The following is a 20689-nucleotide window of genomic DNA, read 5'->3' on the forward strand; positions in this document are numbered from 1 at the left end:
GACACACACAGGGATATACGCATGCGCAAATAAAGACACATACAGTAGGAATACAAAATGACTGATCATTAGTAAGGAAAGACACTCAAAAAAGAAGGAAGAAAGCAAAGGACCAATGATGAGGTCACAGAAGTGTGACGAAAGAACTCTGGCCGAAATACGATTAATATAAAATAAAGCTGAAGCAAGTGAACACCAAATATATAGTGCGCGTGTTTTTATTGGCTAAACTGGCAGCAAGACCATCTCCAAATACAACAATATATATATATATATATATATATGTTTGGAATTTACAGAAAAACAAACGACGAAGACAGGTGTATAAACTACAAACAAGTGTGTGTGTGTGTGTGTGTATACATATATACACACGTTCGGACACTGTTACAATGTGTCATATAAAACATCTTTTACTCTTAGGGTTTTTGAGAAAAGATTATATTTACGAAGTTATTTCGTGTTAAAATTGTCGTATTTCGGTAATTTCAACCAGTCAATGACGTGTATTCAGCTGAATAAAATTACTGCCGTTGTTTGTCAACAACAACTATCGGCTTCTCGAAAACCAAAGTGAGTAACCTCTCCTCATTTTCTTTTTCCCTCTAACATGGCTGTACTGAGAATAGGATGTGTAAATGTGTGTGGCCTAGGATCAACTTGGAAGCAAGGTCACTTGCTCAATGATCTCAGGTCACTTGATTTGGACGTGGCTGCCATTAGTGAAACAAGAAACTCCGGTAAACACGCCCCAGTATTCAATTTCGAGGACTACGAAGTATTCTCATATTGTGGTCTATCGGGAGCGGGTGGCAGTATAGCAGTGCTGCTTTAGACCTCCAAGTACGGGCTATCTTCCTGGACCCGGATGGTAGGATGGTGATCCTGGACGTGAACAGCAGCGAAGGCGGGACCTTTAGACTTGTGGCGGTTTATGCTCCAACAGGGTCTGGAAGGCCAGATTTCTTCAGACGTCTAGAAACATTCTTGGCAACGTCTCCCACTTTAGTGCCTCTGGGCGACTGGAATAGTCGCCATACGGAAGGTCTGTTTGGGTTAAGTACATAGTAGACGGGGGTGTAAAAGCCTCGAAACCTGCTCAGGACTTTCCAGCTTTCTGACAGGTACCGACTGGATTTGCCTGATGTGCCAGTTAAGCGGCAATTGACGGAGGCTATCGTCAACAACCGGTGGTGGATTGCTCCGAAGAGAGCGATTAAAGTAGAATCGATCGTGTTTAGCAAAGATTTAGCAACAGAAAGAAATAGATTAGAGGGAGAACTAGTTAGCAAACTAGAAGAGGCTATTAGTAACGGCATCGCGACCGACTTGTTAGCGCCGACAATGGCCATTGACTATTTCTGTGAGGTGAAACACGAAGTGTGCGTTGTCAGAGCTAAGGCCTGTGCGCTAAAACACACACACACACATGTATAATTATATATATGTGTGTATGTCTACGACGGACTACTTTCAGTTTCCATCGACCAAATCCACTCATACGGCTTTGGTCGGCCCGGGGCTGTAGTAGAAGACACTTGCCTAAGGTGCAAAGCAGTGGAATTGAACCCAGTACCATATGGCTGGAAAGCAAACTACTTACTACTCAGCCTCGCCTGTGAATACAAATTTGCGGAAAACAAAATATTAGTTATAATGGATACAGGTTCGTGTGTCACATAGCTAGCTAGAGGTGATGACCTCTTGGAGCTAATCAACGGCAGCAATCGTCTTATATTTCTGGACTGCCATATTAGCTTGGCGATTACTGTTAATAAAATATTTATTATCTTGAAATAAACTAAAATTAAAATTCTTTTTTTATAACTCCTCTGATAACCACTCTTTCATATACTCTCTGTCCTCCTTCTCCTCCTCCCCTGCTCCTGTCTCTATATTTCTTTCTCTCTTGGTATGCATAGCATTCCTTTACTTGCTGCCTGGCGCAAAGCCTTGTATGTACTTATCCTGCTCCCCTTATTTTCACTCTTTCTATACCTCTCTTTTACTTACTCTCTGCTTCTCTGAAATCCTCAACAAACATAACTAGAGAAATCAACCTGTTAACTAACCAACCAATCTGACAGCCAACGGTTGACTCTTCGAATTCCAAGGAGCGAGTGGTTACCAGCTTCTGCAAAACCTAATAAATGACACCAGTGTTGAAGAGCTGGTCTTGTAAACCAAAATTAAATATCTTATTTTTATAACTTTATTCTTAAAGGTTACAATTAAATCGAACACTTACAAAAGGTTTTCAAAATCCATATTTATCCAATATAACCTAATAATCTAATATATATATATTCATACCATATCTAAAATAGGTCGAACTAAAAAACAAGCAAAATATATAACTCTAAAAATTCGACCAAGTATTTCATATGGATACACTACATGACAACTCAAGTTAAAATAAAAAATACACCAACTAAAAATCAAAAACAAAATTGTCCTAGAAAATTATAACTTAACCCTATACACCCTCTAATATGTAAAAGAGGACAAACAAAAAACACAACAATAGATATACCCGAACTAACTACACCCCCTAACTTATTAGGAATTGAACGTAAAATAGCATAAGCAAACAAAAAAACATCACTCAGGTTTAATATTTAATTCTTTATTGCCCACAAGGGGCTAAACATAGAGGGGACAAACAAGGACGACAAATAGATTAAATCGATTACATCGGCCCCAGTGCGTAACTGGTACTTATTTAATCGACCCCGAAAGGATGAAAGGCAAAGTCGACCTCGGTGGAATTTGAACTCAGAACGCTGCGGCGCCCCAAGAATTTATTTTAAAAATATGAGAGAAAGAAAATGGAATTCACGAGACTCTTTATCCATTACAATCGTTTCGACCCGTCATGTACCGGTACCTTGCAGGTGAGATACAGTACAAACAGTCGTGGTGTATCCCATGTGCTGATGGATCCTCTCAGGTGACTTTTCAAAAGGTACCTCGTTTATTATTTGCCGTCTTGCTTATTTCGATAACAATACATTTTGGTAATTGCAGTGTACTACGCGTCTCTTCGACGAAATAAGACATGATGAAGAATTCTTCTCATATAAGCAATAAAATAGCGTATACAAGGTATAGAAAATATAAATAAAATGAATGGACCAAACAACATGTGATGTATGTATGTATGTATGTATGTATGTATGTATGTATGTATGTATGTATGTATGTATGTATGTATGTATGTATGTATACATGTATGTATATATGTATGTCATTATTCAGTTTTATTTCAAGATTTCTTACAAATAGAGAAAGAGCCGGTTTCTAACCTAGATCCAAGGCTCTATTGGAATTTCAATATCAACATCAAGGTATGTATGTATGTATGTATGTTAGTATGTATGCATGCATGCATACATGTATGTATGTATGTATGTATGTATGTATGTATGTATGTATGTATGTATGTATGTATGTATGTATGTATGTATGTATGTATACGTGCATATTTGTATGTTTTGTTTTATGCACAAAGAGACCGATAGAATAAGTACTAGGCTTGCAAAGAATAAGTCCTGGGGTCGATTTGTCCAACAAAAGGCGGTGCCCCAGCATAGCCCTTTATCTGGACAGCAACTACAGTCTGGTATTTTGCAAGCAACAATGAAAAACGTATCACTTTCATTCACGTATATTTCAGCAAGTTATTACTTGGTTTCTGTTTTATTGCATCGTAAACACCAATGTCAAAAACCGAACCAAATTTTGAGGTGACCTTCTCAATTTCATAAAAATATATTGCATACTTTGGTTACTAAGTGTTGTTCGTCCATTTTTATTTATCTACAACAAATGCATGTGCACTAACATATACGCATACATACATACGTACATACATGCATATATACTTACATACATACATGCATACATACTTACATAAGAACATAAAACACTAATATTTCTTTCTTTCTCTTATTTGTTTCAGTCATTTGACTGCGGCCATGCTGGGCCACCACCTTTAGTCGAACAAATCGACCCCTGTCAGGACTTCGTAAGCCTAATACTTATTCAATCGGTCTCTTTTACCGAACTGTTAAGTTACGGGGACGTAAGCACACCAGCATCGGCTATCAAGCGATGGTGGGGGGATTAACACAGATGCACAAACACACACACACATATATACGACAGTCTCCTTTCAGTTTCGTTCTACCAAATTCACTCACAAGGCTTTGGCCGGCCCAAGGTGCCACGCAGTGGGACTGAACCCGAACCATGTCGTTTGTAAGCAAGCTACTTACCACACAGCCACTTCTGCGTTTGTGTCTCTCTCTCTGTCGCTCTCTCGCTCTCTCTCTCTCTCTCTCTCTCTCTATATATATATATATATATATACATACATACATACATACATACATATATACATGCATATATATATATTCTTTTTTCTTTTTATTCTTTTTACTTGTTTGTGTCATTATCACCGCCTTTTGTTGAAACAATCGACTCCAGGACTTATTCTTTGCAAGTCTATTACTTATTCTATCGAGCTATTTTGCCGAACCGCTTAGTCACGGGGACGTAAACACACCAACATCGATTGTCAAGCAAAGGTGTGAGGACAAACACAAAAACACAAACCTACAGTCACACAGACACAGACACATACGACGGGCTTCAGGCGTTGGTTGGCATGAGGCTTTAGTAGAAGACACTTGGCCAAGGTGTCATGCAGTGGGACTAAACCCGGAGGTATGTGGTTAGGAAGCAAGCTTCTTACCACAGCCACGCCTTATATGTATGTATGTATGTATGTATGTATGTATGTATGTATGTATGTATGTATGTATATATATATATATATATATATATATATATATATTATATATATATAATATATATATATATATATATATATATATATATATATAATATATATGCATATAATAAGAGAAATAACCTCTATAAGTAATTCAATAGTGAAACATTATCCACACCATATAGAAAAAATTTAAATATATCATAATAAATATTATTTTAAAAATCTCATTTAAATTCGATTTAAAATTCAATTCGATTTAACAATATGTAGCCACTCTTCAGGTCTAAAATAATAATAGAATAAATGTATGTATCTAAACATATAATAAATTATCAAATAAATATAGAAATATACGAATCTAAACACTAAATAATCGAAGAAAATATGATAATATTAATGAAAAATAAAATCATAACTAATCTTATTGAAGAATTCCAGTTAACTGAAATTATAATTTTTAATAATAAGTATTAAGATAATACAAAAAATAAATATAATAATAGTCTAAAAGATAAGAATAAATTAAATTTTTGTCATAATAATAAATATAATATAATAAATAAAAATAATGTTGATAATAAGAAAATTTGGTTAATTATTCCATATGGGGTTCAAGTTAAAACGAACATTATTAAAGAGATATTAAAATTAATTGAAGTATTCATTATAGATAATAAAATATATAACATTTTTTCTAGTAATAATTTTGGAGTTGGTTATTCTACTACTAATAATGTTGGTAACATTATTTCTTCTTTTAATAGATTTAAGCTTAATAAGTTTTACAGTAGCAAATTAAATAATTATTCCAATAATAATAAAGACCAGAATGTAGTTAATTGTACATGTAGATATAATACAAAATGTAAATTTAAAAATAAATGTGATTTGGATGATGTGGTATATAAATGTGTAGTGATTTTGATTGATGATAATATTAATACGAATAGTTATAATTTAAATGCGATTATCGTGGGGTCGACTTCTAATTAAATTAAATTAATGGTGGCTCATCACATGCATTCATTTAAGAATACAACATAGATTAATTCTATTGGCCTTAGCAAATATATATCAGAATTGAAATCTAAAGGGATTAAGTATAATTTAAATTGGGAGATAGTTTGTAAAGCTAAATCTTATTGAATAGGTAATGATTTTTGTTTACTATTATGAAGATAATATTATCCAATAATAAAAAAATAATTAATTGCCAAGATGAATGTTAAATTACTTATCTAATAAGTTTAGCTAATTCGTGTATATATTTAACCCTGATTTATACCACCTCAAGTACACCTTATCACCAATTTTGAAAAATTTTGGATTGTCTTTCCTAGTACTTTTTCTTTCCTCACCAGTTAACAGTGTGTCAAAAACTGAGTTCACTTCCTCGCGAACATCAGCTCTGCTGCTGAGCTTTCCGTTGGTGTATCAGGGTTCGGTGTCACCCTGTATACCCGTAGGAATTGCTGCAGAGCGACCTCGTCTGTGACTTCTTTGTTTGCTTTTCTCAAAGCTCTTTTAAAAGTGTCCACAAACCTCTCTGCCTGTCCATTTGATCTGGGATGGTAAGGCATTATCATTTTATGCTCTACCATGAACATTTCGCAGAATTTTCTAAATTCACTGGACACAGATTGTGTTTCATTATCAGATAAATCACGTCTGGGATTCCAAATCTTGTGAATAATTCGTGCAAAAAATTTATTACCGTTTCGGAAGTTGGATTTTTTCACTTAGCAATTTCCGGCCATTTTGTAAAACTGTTTACTACTAAATAGTAATAACCATTAAACGAAACCGCAAAATCAATATGTAGTCTTGACCATGGACTTTTTACTTCTGACCAAGGCTCCCATTTTTAAGTAGGCATTTCGCTGCCAAAGTAATCTTCTATAGCCGTTTACTACATTTTCCACTTCTTTGTCCATCTTCGGCCAATACACATAATTGTGCATATGGAATTCTTTCAACATTTTTTGTAAAGTCTCAGGTATATCTACCCTTTGGCCATACATCAGTACGCCGTCGTATGTTGAATCTATATTTACTTGTTGCTGTTTTTTCTTATCGAACCTATTTTTGTTTTCTTGAGCTGGCCACTGAGTTTTTTCTTGTTTCATTAATGAACTTCTCTTTTGACGCGTGTCGCTTTATTTTCTCCAGAGTTATTGGTAACTCTCATACAATGTTCCACATTATGTGTTGAAATTCCTCTTCGACTCTTAGGGCTGCTATTACTGTGTCTTCGAATGTATCGCCATTTCTGGGTATTAACCTGGATAGGTCGTTAGCATGTCCTGGCTTTTTCGAAGGTAAGTATTCCATTGCGTGGTAGTTGTATAGTAGTATGGTACCCCATCACTGCAACCTGTTTGCTGTACTAATTATTATTGTTATTATTATTATTATTATTATTATTATTATTATTATTATTATTATTATTATTATTATTATTATTTTCGGAATATCATTTAAACTGTTGGAAACAATAGTAATTCGTAAAGCAATTACAGACATACAGAAATAATAAAAAAATTATCAAGAAGTCCAATAAATATTAAAAAGGAACGAAAAAACCATTAAATAACTTTCCTGAAGTACCATATTGCTTCCACATGAAAGACAGTTGTACAACAACCCAAACGGCTAATTTGATTTTAGCATGTTACTAGTATAGCTGTTTTAAACTTTATTGCTAAATGATAGATACATGCAATTTCAAAAAACTGATTCGGATGTTTTTAATATCCAAATTCTTAAGCAGTTGAGTTAAAAAGAAAAGAAGCAACATCGATGTACCAGTGCTTTCCTCTCTTTCTCATTTTTTTTTCACAATCTACCTACCTACCTGCCTACTTGCCTGCCTGCCTGCCTGCCAGCCTGTCTGTCTGTGTCTCTCTCCCTCTCTCTTCCTTTACCCCCACTATCTCTCTCTCCCCGCTCTCTCCCCTCCCCCTCTCTTTCTCATTCCCAATTATTTTCGTCACTTCAGCAGTTTCACAATTATCAACGCCGTTTTGAAAGTGAAGTGTGAATATATAAATGTATCCCAGGAATTCGTTATATAACAATATAATCATATTACTGAATATTAGCGAATAAGATAATAATAGATCGCAGCTTGCAGGAGATGATACTGAACCTTTAAATATTAACGACTGAATAAGATTCTGAAAAACTTTACAGAGATCAGAAAAGCAAACGTACAAAAATACAAAGAAAAAAAAATGATGGCTTCCGAAGTAAATGTTGATGAAATTATGGACAATCTTGGAGATGGTAAATTCTTCCATACCACCCAGTATATTATATTCAGCACTTCTTTGCTGATATCTGCTTATAACACTTATTTCTACGTGTTTACAAGTAAGTATCATCTATCTATCTATCTATCTATCTATCTATCTATCTATCTATCTATCTATCTATCTATCTATCTATCTATCTATCTATCTATCTATGGAGGTATCTCTCTATTCTTACGTACACATACACAAGCAGATAAATACACACAAATACACGCACATACGCACACACACATACACACAGACACATACACCCACACACATATGGATGCACACATACGTGCGCGCATGTACATACACACATACACTGGCGAAAATAAATTTAAGACCGATGATAAAAGTTCTATTTCTTACAAAATATTTTGTTATTAACACCATACAAAATATTTTTATCTTTTACACCTTATGTAGAATTTATTTCTCTTTCGAACGATGCAGATCAATAATTATTTTTATACAACTTGAAGAATTCTAATGCTAAATTAATATAAACGTTTCAAATTTACCGGCAAAATTAGTTTAAGATCGTATCGTTATAATTTTATTTAAAGCTTAAGATTGCAGCAAAAATGAGCAACAAGAATGAAATACATATTAGTACTTTGTGCCGTAGCCTTTATTCTGCTGAACAACGCCTCGGCATTGAATTCGCTAAGTGATTACAAAATCCTATGGGAATGTTTTGCCATATTTTATTGATATAATCGAATAATTGTTTTACATTAGATGTTTTTTTTAGCATGGACTCTTTTGGAAACATAATTCCACAAGTTCTCGATCGGATTCAGGTCCGGGCTCTGGGGAAGCCATTCGATTACGTCAATATTATGGTGATCAAAAAATTCCATAACCCTTTTGGCTTTGTGCACAGGACTATTGTACTGCTGATAAATAGCCCCCGGCGGCATTTGGTGAGTCAAATATGGCACAACATTATCCTTTAGTAGATTCATATAACCTACACTATTTAGCTTTCCACCAACTTTAACTAGAGGGCCAACACCAAAGCTACTAAATGCCGCCCACACCATCACACCTCTACCCCCGCTTGCGACGTCTTTTTCACGCAGTTCGGATGGAATTCCTCGGCTGGGAGACGTCTGACATATGTTTTACCATCTGATCCAAATATACAGAAGCGTGACTCGTCACTGCAAAGGACCCTGCACCAATCTTCGTCAGTCCATTGAGCATAGCTTTTTGCGAAATTAAGGCGTTTGAGTCGATTTCTTTCGGATTTTATTGGCTTTTTCCTAGCGATTCGTCCACGTAGTCCAAATTGTGGTGAAAAAATAACACCATTCTTGTTTGACAATTATTTACAAATGTCAACGGCTGTCAGAATTTGGTTGTCTTTCAAAAGTCGGTGGATTTGACGGTCCAACTGCACCTTCGTTTTGCTTGGGGCCCCAGTCCTTTGCCAATCTTTATATTGACCAGTCTCCGAGTATAACTTCCACGCTTGCACGCAAACCGTTTTACTGCACTTTAGTTGCTTGCTGATGTTCGAAAAAGAAACTTTTTGCTGGTGGAGTAATACGATTTTCGCTCTCGTCACAGGGCTGAGGTTACGTTGTTTTCCCGTTATTAATCAATTGTATAATAACGTTAAATTATAACTCTATATAGTGCATTTAGGTTAGTTGTGTGACCACCCATTTCGGCAAAAAAAAATTGGCATACATATTACATTGTCTTAAACTAATTTTGTCGGTAAATTTGAAACGTTTATATTAACTTAGCATTAGAATTCTTCAAGTCGTATAAAAATGGTTATTGTCTGCATCATTCAAAAGAGAAATAAATTCTGCATAAGGTGTAAACGATGAAAATAATTTGTATGGTGTTAGTAGCAAAATATTTTGTAAGAGATAGAACTTTTATCATCGGTCTTAAATTTATTTTCGCCAGTGTATATATACTCTACTTATGTATTTTTATATTTTCTATGGTGATCTTTACTATGGGTTTAAATTCTCTCTCGAAATAAACATGCATTTCATTTTAAAATGATGCACAAAGGCTCAGTTCTGAGTGCACTGCATTTTATAGCAGAAATGACCGCAAGCTGCTGGTGTTCATTATGTAATTCCTTATTCCATAGTATCGCTATGCCTAAGCGAAATCTTAACACACATACACACATAACGGTAGCTTGCTCTTTCTATCGGTTTCTTGCTGCTGATCCCACCAAAAGTGAACAATATTATCGCTAAAGGTGTGAATTTTGGACAATAACTAACGAGGATTAGGCAACGCCGTCTCGTGTGTGAATTTTCCGTCTGTTCCTTTGTTGACTATATATATATATATGAGTGTGTGCTTCAGAAAGATTTTGTTTTAATTAAAAATTATTAATTATATAGTAAACGATTTAGTGTTAAAGAATGTAGATTGACACACACCTTATGGCTAGAGAATCTGTACTAATCATTTATTTTAAAAGCGCTTCTTATATGATTAATAATTTCAAATTTATGAAAATCTGGTTTCAAATATTGCGATTGTATCATGAAATTTTCCTAAAATCTTTTATAACCCTCCCACACGCCTACTGGAGCACACGCATGTATTTATGCATATGAATATATGTATACGTGAACGTATGTAACTAAGACAGGGTGATAATATCGACTACCACCTCTCTTAACGTATTTTGCCTAAATCAAAAATATTGATAAATTTAGATAAGTGTCCTAATCTTGTTTGTTACAGTCACAAATATTTCGGGCATTGTACTCTTCTACCTTTCTCAGTTTCTCGTCATATTCGGTAACGTCCTCGGAGTTTCAGATCGAAGCCTTTACTAAATCAATGAAACTAGATTGTTTTCATTTGTTTGTCCATGTCAGGAATATTTTCATTATTAGTCTACTTGAGAAATCACTTAATTCTTATTACTTTCAGAATATGTATAATCTGACTGACAGTTGAACTTACGCCCACTAGCGAAACTATTATATTTTACATTTAATCAACAAGATTCTATGGGATTATGAGATAGTAAATGTAAGCTTTGATTGCTAAATGAGCTTTGATCGGTACTATAGTCGCGGACAAACCAAAGCTTTGTGAGTGGATTTGGAAGACGGAAACTGAATGAAGCACATCGTATATATATATATATATATATATATATATATATATATATATATATATATATATAATTAATTCGAGTAAGTTATATTCTCATTAGGGATTATATAATACAAGGTATTCCACTGGTTTAGTCCGTGTCATGATGCGAAAGTCATTGGTATATGTTCAGGATTATTGAAATTATAAATTTTGAGGGAAAATAATAATAAAATGATAGAGAATAAATGGATAATTACTCTTTTTATCTGTATGTTACAAAAAGATGACATTTAGAAAAACAGTACAAATAAATTGATTGGAAGTTGAAAACTTAAGGAAAATAGATTAAAATAAAAAATAAAAAAAGAACCTACATATATGTTTCAGTCCTGTCATCGTGTTGATGGGAATTTCCAAGCATTTTGCTTAATGCAAGAAAGTTTCCACATCCTAAGTATATTGTCGTAGGACTTTGTCAGGGTTCATATGGGGCTCAGGCAACTAAGGTAATCATTTTATCTTTTAATGGAAGTGTAGTGTATTAGTGAGTTAAAAGTTAAAAGCTATGTATGGAAATTATATTTGATAGATATATACACGTATATGCGTATATCTATATGTGTGTGTCTTTATGTGTGTATTTGTCCCCCACCACCTCTTGGCAACCACTGTTGATGTGTTTACGTCCCCGTGAATTAGCGGTTCAGCAAAGAGAGACCGCTAGAATAAGCACCAGGTTTGATTAAATGTCCTTGGTCGATTTGTTCGACTAAAATCCTTCAAGGTATTGCCCCAGCGTGGCTGCAGGGAAATGACTGAAGCAAGTTTTAAAAAATCATAAAAGAATATAATAGAGATAGATATAAACCAATATTATGCAATTAGTATAACAGAAAAAATAACTAAAACTAAAATATATCAATTCAGAAATTTATTAGAAATGCACATGCATACACAAACTAAAAAGGTAAGCTAATAACAAAAAGTATTAGTTAGACTTAGTTCTGCCATGAGCGCCAGGATTCTATAAGCCGGAACTTAACCCAATATTCTCTGTGTATAAGTGACTGAGACTGAATCCTCCCGTTGAGCAGGACACTGGTTGGACGACTTTAACGAAAAGTATTAAGACATCAAAGCTTTAGATTATGAGCAAACTGCTTTCAATAAATTACCTTTTGATTCAAGGTGGCGAGCTGGCAGAATCGCTAGAACGCCTAGCAAAACGCTTAGCGGTATTTCGTCTGCCGTTACGTTTACAGTTCAAATTTCGCCGAGGTCGACTTTGCCTTTCATCCTTTCGGGGTCGATAAATTAAGTACCAGTTACGCACTGGGGTCTATATAATCGACTTAATCCGTGTGTCTATCCTTGTTTGTTTCCTCTGTGTGTAGCACCTTATGGGTAGTACAGAAATAGGTATTTCGTCCGTCTTTACTTTCTGAGTTCAAATTCCGCCAAGGTCAGCATTGCCTTTCATCCTCTTGGGAACAATAAAATAGTAACAGTTGAGCAGGGCATTGGGGTCGATTTAATCTACCTATCCCTCCCCCTAAATAGTAGCCTTCTGCTAAAACTTGAAGGCAATAAACCAATTCTTGACACAATATAATTATCTATAATTATCTAGCACTTGTTTGTGATCACCATATTCTCCGTAATGAGAATCAATTACTTTTTGTTATATGAGTTATTCTCAACATTATCTCCCTTGCTAGAATCACACACAGCGAAGACTCGAAACCCGCTCGATTCCCTGTGTTAAAAAACAATTATCTTTTGCTCGTATGCTATTTGAACAAAAACCAAAATAGATATTACGAATGAAACCAGAATAACAATCAAGATATCTAGTGATATCTAACTTGAATGCTGATGACGAATTGTGCTAGCGCTAGATACATATACGTACATAAAATTGTGTGTGTATATATGTGTGTTTGTGTGTGTGTGTGTGTGTGTGTGTGTGCATGCATATACATGCACAAACACACACAAAGTAGTTTCCTTGCTTCTTACAAAGAAGTTTCCAATTATATATTTTCAGCCCTTTCTCCAGAATACAGATGTCAGAATTTGACAGACATTCAACTTGATCAATACAATATATCGAGCAGTGAAGTTGATCTAATATACGATAAATGTTCCATTCAAGTTATGAATACCAATGGAATGTTTCCAGGCCAAAACCGAAGTCTACCCTGCCTGAATGGTTATCACTATTCAACACCAGTTAGACGATCAATCATATCAGAGGTTTAATTAATATTTATTATTATTATTATTATTATTATTATTATTATTATTATTATTATTATTATTATTATTATTATTATTATTATTATTATTATTGAGTGAGAGAGCAGTTCATGCCATCAAAGTGACACTGGGGTAAAATATACGAAGCCCAGTATACCCATCATGACTACCCGTCTGATAAGGGTACACCAGGCACATGCATCACAACCATATGTGCGCGACATGGTGATCTCATATCAAGATAAACAGCACATGACCTTGCAGGTGGGGCCCAGTTAGAATTTTCTTCTGGTCGAGTAGCCCATCCCGCTCAAAAGGTCCCTGAATAAGGGTTGTTTAAGGATGTTGAAAGAACCACCCATGTTTCAAACCCCAAAGAATCCCTCTCAACACATGGCTATGATGCTCCCCCACTACTTCTGCTCGTGATCAGAGATGCACATATGGTCAGCCACTAAGGGACATGCTCAACTGGTTAAGGTCAAACAACTGACAAGCAAATCTGTGGTATTGAGCAGAATATTTGCTGTAGCCCATCTTTTATACCAAGACAAAACAATGTACATGATAACACTTCCAATCAGTTAAGATCAGAAGCCATGAGAGCCACTGCCTGGTACTGCATCAGGGCATTTATTATTATTATTATTATTATTATTATTATTATTATTATTATTATTATTATTATTATTATTATTATTATTATTATTATTAAACGTTAGTACGCCTGATGAAATGCTGAGTTCATATTCCGCCGAGGTCGACTTTGCCTTTCATACTTTCGGGGTCGATAAATCAAGTACCAATGAAACACTGGGTTCGATGTAATCGACTAATCCCCTGCTCCCAAATTTCGGGCCTTATGCCTTTAGTAGAAAGGGTTATTGTTATTATTAAAGCGGAGAGCTGGCAGAATCGTTAGCACATCGGGTAAAATGCTTAGTGGCATTTCGTCCGTCTTTACGTTTTGAGTTCATATTCTGCCGAGGTTGACTTTGCTTTTCATACTGTCGGGGTCGATAAATTATGTACCTGTTGATTACTAGAGTTGATATAATCGACTATCCTCTTCCCCTAAATTTTAGACCTTGTGCCTATAGTAGAAAGGATTGTTATTATTAGAGGTGGCGAACTGACAAAATCGTTAGCACACCGGACGAAATGCTTAGCGATATTTCGTCTGTCTTTACATTCTGAGTTTAAATTCCACCTTTCTGGGTCAATAAATTAAGTACCAGTGAAACACTGGGGTCGATGCAATCGACTATCCCCCTCACCAAATTTTAAGCATTGTGGATATAGTAGAAAGGATTATTATTGGAGAGTCTCTTATTTAAATTCTTGAGGAAGGGATGCGTTCCAATGGTCAAGCGGTCAGTCTGTTGCCAGCATCCTCTGAGTGGCGGATTAGATATGCTCTGGCTCCTAATGTTCATAAACGCTCATAGGTTTCGCCACCGGCAACGTTTTCTGAACGGTGAGCGTGTCTGGGCTCCGTTTGTGAGGCTCGTCTTTCCGCAGCTCGTCTCGTTGACGGAGTTGCAGTCCTGTGTGAAGAAAATACCGAGACTAAGTGCCTGGCACCTAGAATGTCGTCAGGCGTTCACAGAGTCCTCTATTAATCGGGCAATGGGATCGGTGGATGTTCCACTTTAGAAATTTATAGAGAATTAGTGGTGGGTAACTGCGATGACGTCCTCGGGGAGACTCTGGACACCGACGAGAACGAACTGACTAGTCTGTTCCGGAGGACTTTCCGGTCGGGAACTATCATGAATAATTTCCATATGTCCTTGGCCTGACAGTGCTACCGGGGTACGCTACCGGTTCGAGATAAACTCTAAAGGCACGGATGCGCTATCAGACGGGCTTGTCTGAGGTGTGCGCAGAGTAATGAAACCGTTCTGCACTCCCTCGTTCAGTGTCCAGGCATTCCTGATTTGTGGGATTATATCATGGGTGGGACGGATCCGTCTGTCAGCTGTCAGCCGAGTCTGTAGTTATGATCGCCCCGCTGCTCTCCTTCAATCGGGAAGGCAAAGCAGTTTGGTGGTCAAGGCTGAAAGGAATGTGAACAGATACATTCCACTTTTGTCGAGCTCTCTTCAAGTTATATTTGAAAAGGAAATTGAGAGTGGAGAGAGAAGTGCTGTCCTTGAGTGAGTTTACTGAAAGGTGGGTGGAAGTTGCGAAAATGGTGAGAGTGGATGGTATCTCTCTAAGTGTAGACCGGTGAGTCGGTGAGAAGGAATTGGAGAGGGCACTTGCTCCTGGGGTTTCAGGGAAATCTCGGACAGTAGGTTTTCTCGATTATCCCTAGAGGACTTCCTGTATCAGGAGAGCCACATCTCTATCATCCTCCCTGCCACCTTTCCTTTTATTAAAAAAAAAAATTAAACCTTTGTATCCTATGCATATGTCCCTTCATTTCCAGCGTATATCGTGTATACTTTCCTTCGTTTCCCTTTTTTATCATTTCATTATATGTAACCCTCCACACTTTATGTCTGTCTTTGTACTGTACCTCTCATTCTTCGTCGTTTTGGCAAATGAAATCATTATTATTATTATTGAATGAGAGAGCAGTGCATGCCATCAAAGTGACACTGGGGTAAAATATACGAAGCCAAATATACCCATCATGACTACCCGTCTGATAAGGGTACACCAGGCACATGCATCACAACGATATACGCGCGACATGGTGATTTCATATCACGATAAACAGGTGGGACCCAATTAAAATTTACTTCAGGTCGAGTAGCCCATCCCACTCAAAAGGTCCCTGAATAAGGGTTGTTTAAGGATGATGAACAAAACACCCATGTTTCCAAAGGTGAATTATCCAAACCTCTGAGAATTCCTTTCAACACACGGCTATGATGCTTCCCCACTACTTCTGCTTGTGATCACATATCGTCATCCACTAAGGGACATGATCAACTAGTTAAGGTCAAACAACTGACAAGCAAATCTGTGGTACTGCGCAGAATATTTGCTGTAGCCCATCTTTTATACCAAGACAAAACAATGTACATGATAACACTTTCAATCAGTTAAGATCAGAAGCCATGAGAGCCACTGCCTGGTACTGCATCAGGACATTGTGTTGTTGTTGTTGTTGTCGTTGTTGTTGTTGTTGTTATTATTATTATTATTATTGAGTGAGAGAGCAGTTCATGCCATCAAAGTGACACTGGGGTAAAATATACGAAGCCCAATATACCCATCATGACTACCCGTCTGATAAAGGTACACCAGGCACATGCATCACAACCATATGTGCGCGACATTGTGATCTCATATCAGGATAAACAGCACATGACCTTGCAGGTGGGGCCCAGTTAGAATTTTCTTCAGGTTGAGTAGCCCATCCTGCTCAAACGGTCCCTGAATAAGGGTTGTTTAAGGATGTTGAAAGAACCACCCATGTTTCCAGAGGTGAACTATTCAAACCCCAAAGAATCCCTCTCAACACATGGCTATGATGCTCCCCCACTACTTCTGCTCGTGATCAGAGATGGACATATTGTCAGCCACTAAGGGACATGCTCAACTGGTTAAGGTCAAACAACTGACAAGCAAATCTGTGGTATTGAGCAGAATATTTGCTGTAGCCCATCTTTTATACCAAGACAAAACAATGTACATGATAACACTTCCAATCAGTTAAGATCAGAAGCCATGAGAGCCACTGCCTGGTACTGCATCAGGGCATTTATTATTATTATTATTATTATTATTATTATTATTATTATTATTATTATTATTATTATTATTATTACGTAGTTCATTTAATTGCATGTTTTCACTGCCCAAATACGGCCGAGGTCTGTGTGTGTTAAGTGCTGTTAAAATTTTTTTTACCTATTATACTAAAATGTATGACGTTTTTAGTATACTGTTTATCTGAGTTTGAAGCCGTATTTTTGTTTACGTCTGTTTTTACTCATACAAGAAGCACTAATTACGAACGAAGTGATATATATTCCTTAACTCTTATACTTTATTTAATTAAGCAGTTTGGTCAGTGTAATTTCATAGTTTCTTAGGTCACCTTTTCCCCGCATTTTAGTCGTTTGATGTTTGTCAGCAGCACATTATTGTCATTTTCTCTATGAAAAATGGTGTCAGGTTTATTATGTACTTTTTGGAGTCTATCTCTATGCTAAAGTTTTATAGCATGTTTCCATTACTATTTTCTAAGACGGGTAGATTTTTTATTTACACTACAGAGCTAATGCCTAAAATAATTGAAAATGGGTGTTGAAGTATATGGGAAGCAGATTTGTCTCATATATTTTACTATACCTAGGGGAGAATATCCTGATGCAATAAGGAACGTGGTGTACTATTTCAGAAAATACATTACATGGTTTGTATGCTGTAACAGTAAAAACCACACAAAAGGCTGCCATTCGTAACTTTTGTAAAAAGCAGAAACTAGGTATCGAAATGGCATATTTGGTAAAATATCAAACTGCATTAACACATTTACCTATGTTCCTTTAGTTCTGGATTCCAGTTTTGTAAAATTCAACTTTAGTTTTTATCCCACATTGGTCGATAAGATAAGTAACATTCCCACTTACTGGGGTCAATTCAATTGTTTATAACTCGCCTTTAAAAAATTCTGTAACTCGTTGCAATGATAAAAAATCGTATACCTATATTTATATTTTCAGTGGGATCTGGTATGTAGCAAAGAAGGTTTGGCAGAAACCACTCAAACTTTATATACTTTTGGACAACTTATAAGTGGATTTCTATCGACGTACTTTATCGACAAATATGGACGAAAACCCACCCGTATATTGAGCAATTTCTTCTTGATAATTTTGAACCTGATTTGTGCATTTTCACCGTTCTACGGCCTCTTTGCTGCGATGAGGTTTCTCATAGGATTTTTTAGAGAGGTAAGCTTTTGATTTGTGGTTATATTATAAGACGATTATACATTTGTTTTCATGCAAGAACAGTTGATTGACAGAATTGTTAAAGCATCGGAAAAGTGTCTTGTGGTTTTTATTCTGGCCCTTAACCGCCTGAATTCATATCCCCACCGAGGGCATCATTACCTTTCATCCTTTCAGAGACATTAGAATAGAGTAACAGATGGTATCGACTAAGCCCCTCCCATGAAAAACTATTGGTCTTGATATTCGAAACCATTATTATAATTGGTTTCAGACTTTGGCACAGGGCTACCAATTTTAGTGTAGGGGCAAGTCGATTACAACTGGTATTATTTTATCTACCCCGAAAGAATGAAAGGTAAAGTCGACCTCGGCGGAATTTGAACTTCTAAATTTTTCTAGAGAGGAAATGATTTGATATCGTTGAAAGATGCACCTATGTGGACATACTTAGATAACCTAGTAGTAGCCTCATATTTGTAAACAATATCGTTAATAAAACGCGTACTATCTAATGGGTAAATAGAGGGATGCTTACAGTTGCACGACTTACTGACGGATTATCTTGCAATTTGGTAACTGTATATCACCGTTGTTGTTGTGATGGCGCGTGGCTTAGTGGTTAGGGCATTCGGCTCATGATCGTAAGGTTGTGAGTTCGATTCCCGGCGACGCGTTGTGTCCTTGAGCAAGACACTTTATTTCACGTTGCTCCAGTCCACTCAGCTGGCAAAAATGAGTTGTACTTGTATTTCAAAGGGTCAGCCTTGTCACTCTCTGTGTCACGCTGATTATCCCCGAGAACTACGTTAAGGGTACACGTGTCTGTGGAATGCTCAGCCATTTGCACGTTAATTTCACGAGCAAGCTGTTCCGTTGATCGTATCAGCTGGGACCCTCGTCGTCGTAACCGGCGGAGTCTTTAAGAGCATCACCGTTGTTAATATTGATATTCATATTAACCAAGCTATACTTATTATTAGTAACTTCCCTATCATTACAATTACTATTTATGTGTGTAACATCCTATTCACTTATATTAGGTCAAACATTAATCAATCGACTTAGCAGTTAAATAAGAATCATTATCATTTAACGCACCAGGTCCTCAGAGATTCGCAGGAATGCCCGATATGTTCCAAGGCCTAGAATTCACTTTATTAATTTCGCCTACATTATTCCTGAGTAAGTTATTCAGTCGTCTACTATTAATTGTAGCTATTATATACGCTAGGCTAGTTGTAATGGAATACAGTAGTTTAGCTGCTTGGGAATTAAGGACTTTCCTATATTTATTAGAAGGGAGAAATTTTCTCTCCAACGCCACAAAGAACAATTTCTGTAATCTCACCACTGTTCCCAGGTTTACACTATCCCAGGGTAGTAGCATCTTCCACGGGCATAAGTTAGGTGTCAAAATAGCAGGAAAAGGTTTTATGGTTAAGGCATACAAGTCTTCTAGACATATACCACACAGGGCAACTAGTGTGGGCTGATACTTTGATGTCCAGTGAACTGTGTCCCTCCCCAAAGGTTAAACAGGCCCTTTGCCTCAAGAGTTAGCTCAAGAGAGCAGAAGACTATCAAACTGTAAAAACATATCTCAAAAGCAATGAGAAACTATTGGTGTCTATCACGTGTCTATCAACTTTGAGATGCAGTTCTCCGATTGCTGATATCTTTAAGCTGTGCACAGGAAGAAAGCAAGGTTTTGATCTGTTACTGGAATCAACAATCATTCATTTTTAGCATTCTGACAGAACAATAATTTGTCACCACCCTGCAACGCCTCTCTTTCTCCACCATCTCTCTCTCTTTCTCTTCCTCTGTATATATATATATATTATATATATATATATATATAATATATATATATATATATTATATATATATATATATATATATACATATACAAAGTATGGGGGTTTAGTTCACAAGTGATCTAAACGAATAAGTACGCTAAGTAAGTACCGTAACGGATTACTAAGGGTCCAGGGTTGTAGCTGAGACGGTAGTTATGGAGCCATTGCAGATTTCCGATATAGCGAATATATATTTGCTAAAGACAACAAACGTTAATGCAAGGCAAATCTCTCAAGTCATATACATTATTATTACTGGAAAAAATTCCAAGTTTTACAGCTGTTTCTGGGATATTCCAGAGTATGGGATATCCCAGAAAGAGCTGTAAGACTGAATTTTTTCCAATAATAATAATAATAATAATAATAATAATAATAATAATAATCATAATGTATATGACTTGAGATGTTTGCCTTGCTTTAACGTTTGTAGTCCCCTTTAACAATTATATATATATATATATT

General features: G+C 36.1%; 1 protein-coding gene and 1 long non-coding RNA gene across 2 annotated transcripts in view; one reads left to right on the forward strand and one right to left on the reverse strand.

The window, feature by feature from the left end:
* Window positions 1-2285: 2285 nt before the first annotated feature.
* Window positions 2286-19436, reverse strand: LOC118765397. The gene is made up of 3 exons (XR_005001255.1): window positions 19427-19436; window positions 3649-3654; window positions 2286-2624 (listed from the first exon to the last, which is right to left on the reverse strand). It is a non-coding gene; the product is annotated as an uncharacterized LOC118765397 (long non-coding RNA).
* LOC118765396 (solute carrier family 22 member 8-like) overlaps window positions 7983-20689 on the forward strand; it is a 22192-nt gene continuing 9485 nt past the window's right edge. Inside the window, exons 1-3 of the mRNA XM_036507384.1 lie at window positions 7983-8170; window positions 13235-13443; window positions 18132-18362. Coding sequence (XP_036363277.1) covers window positions 8032-8170; window positions 13235-13443; window positions 18132-18362 — 579 coding nt within the window. The 5' untranslated portion in view covers window positions 7983-8031. The remainder of the gene's footprint in view (window positions 8171-13234; window positions 13444-18131; window positions 18363-20689) is intronic.

Source organism: Octopus sinensis, linkage group LG11 (assembly GCF_006345805.1).
Source record: "Octopus sinensis linkage group LG11, ASM634580v1, whole genome shotgun sequence".
NCBI lineage: Eukaryota > Metazoa > Mollusca > Cephalopoda > Octopoda > Octopodidae > Octopus > Octopus sinensis.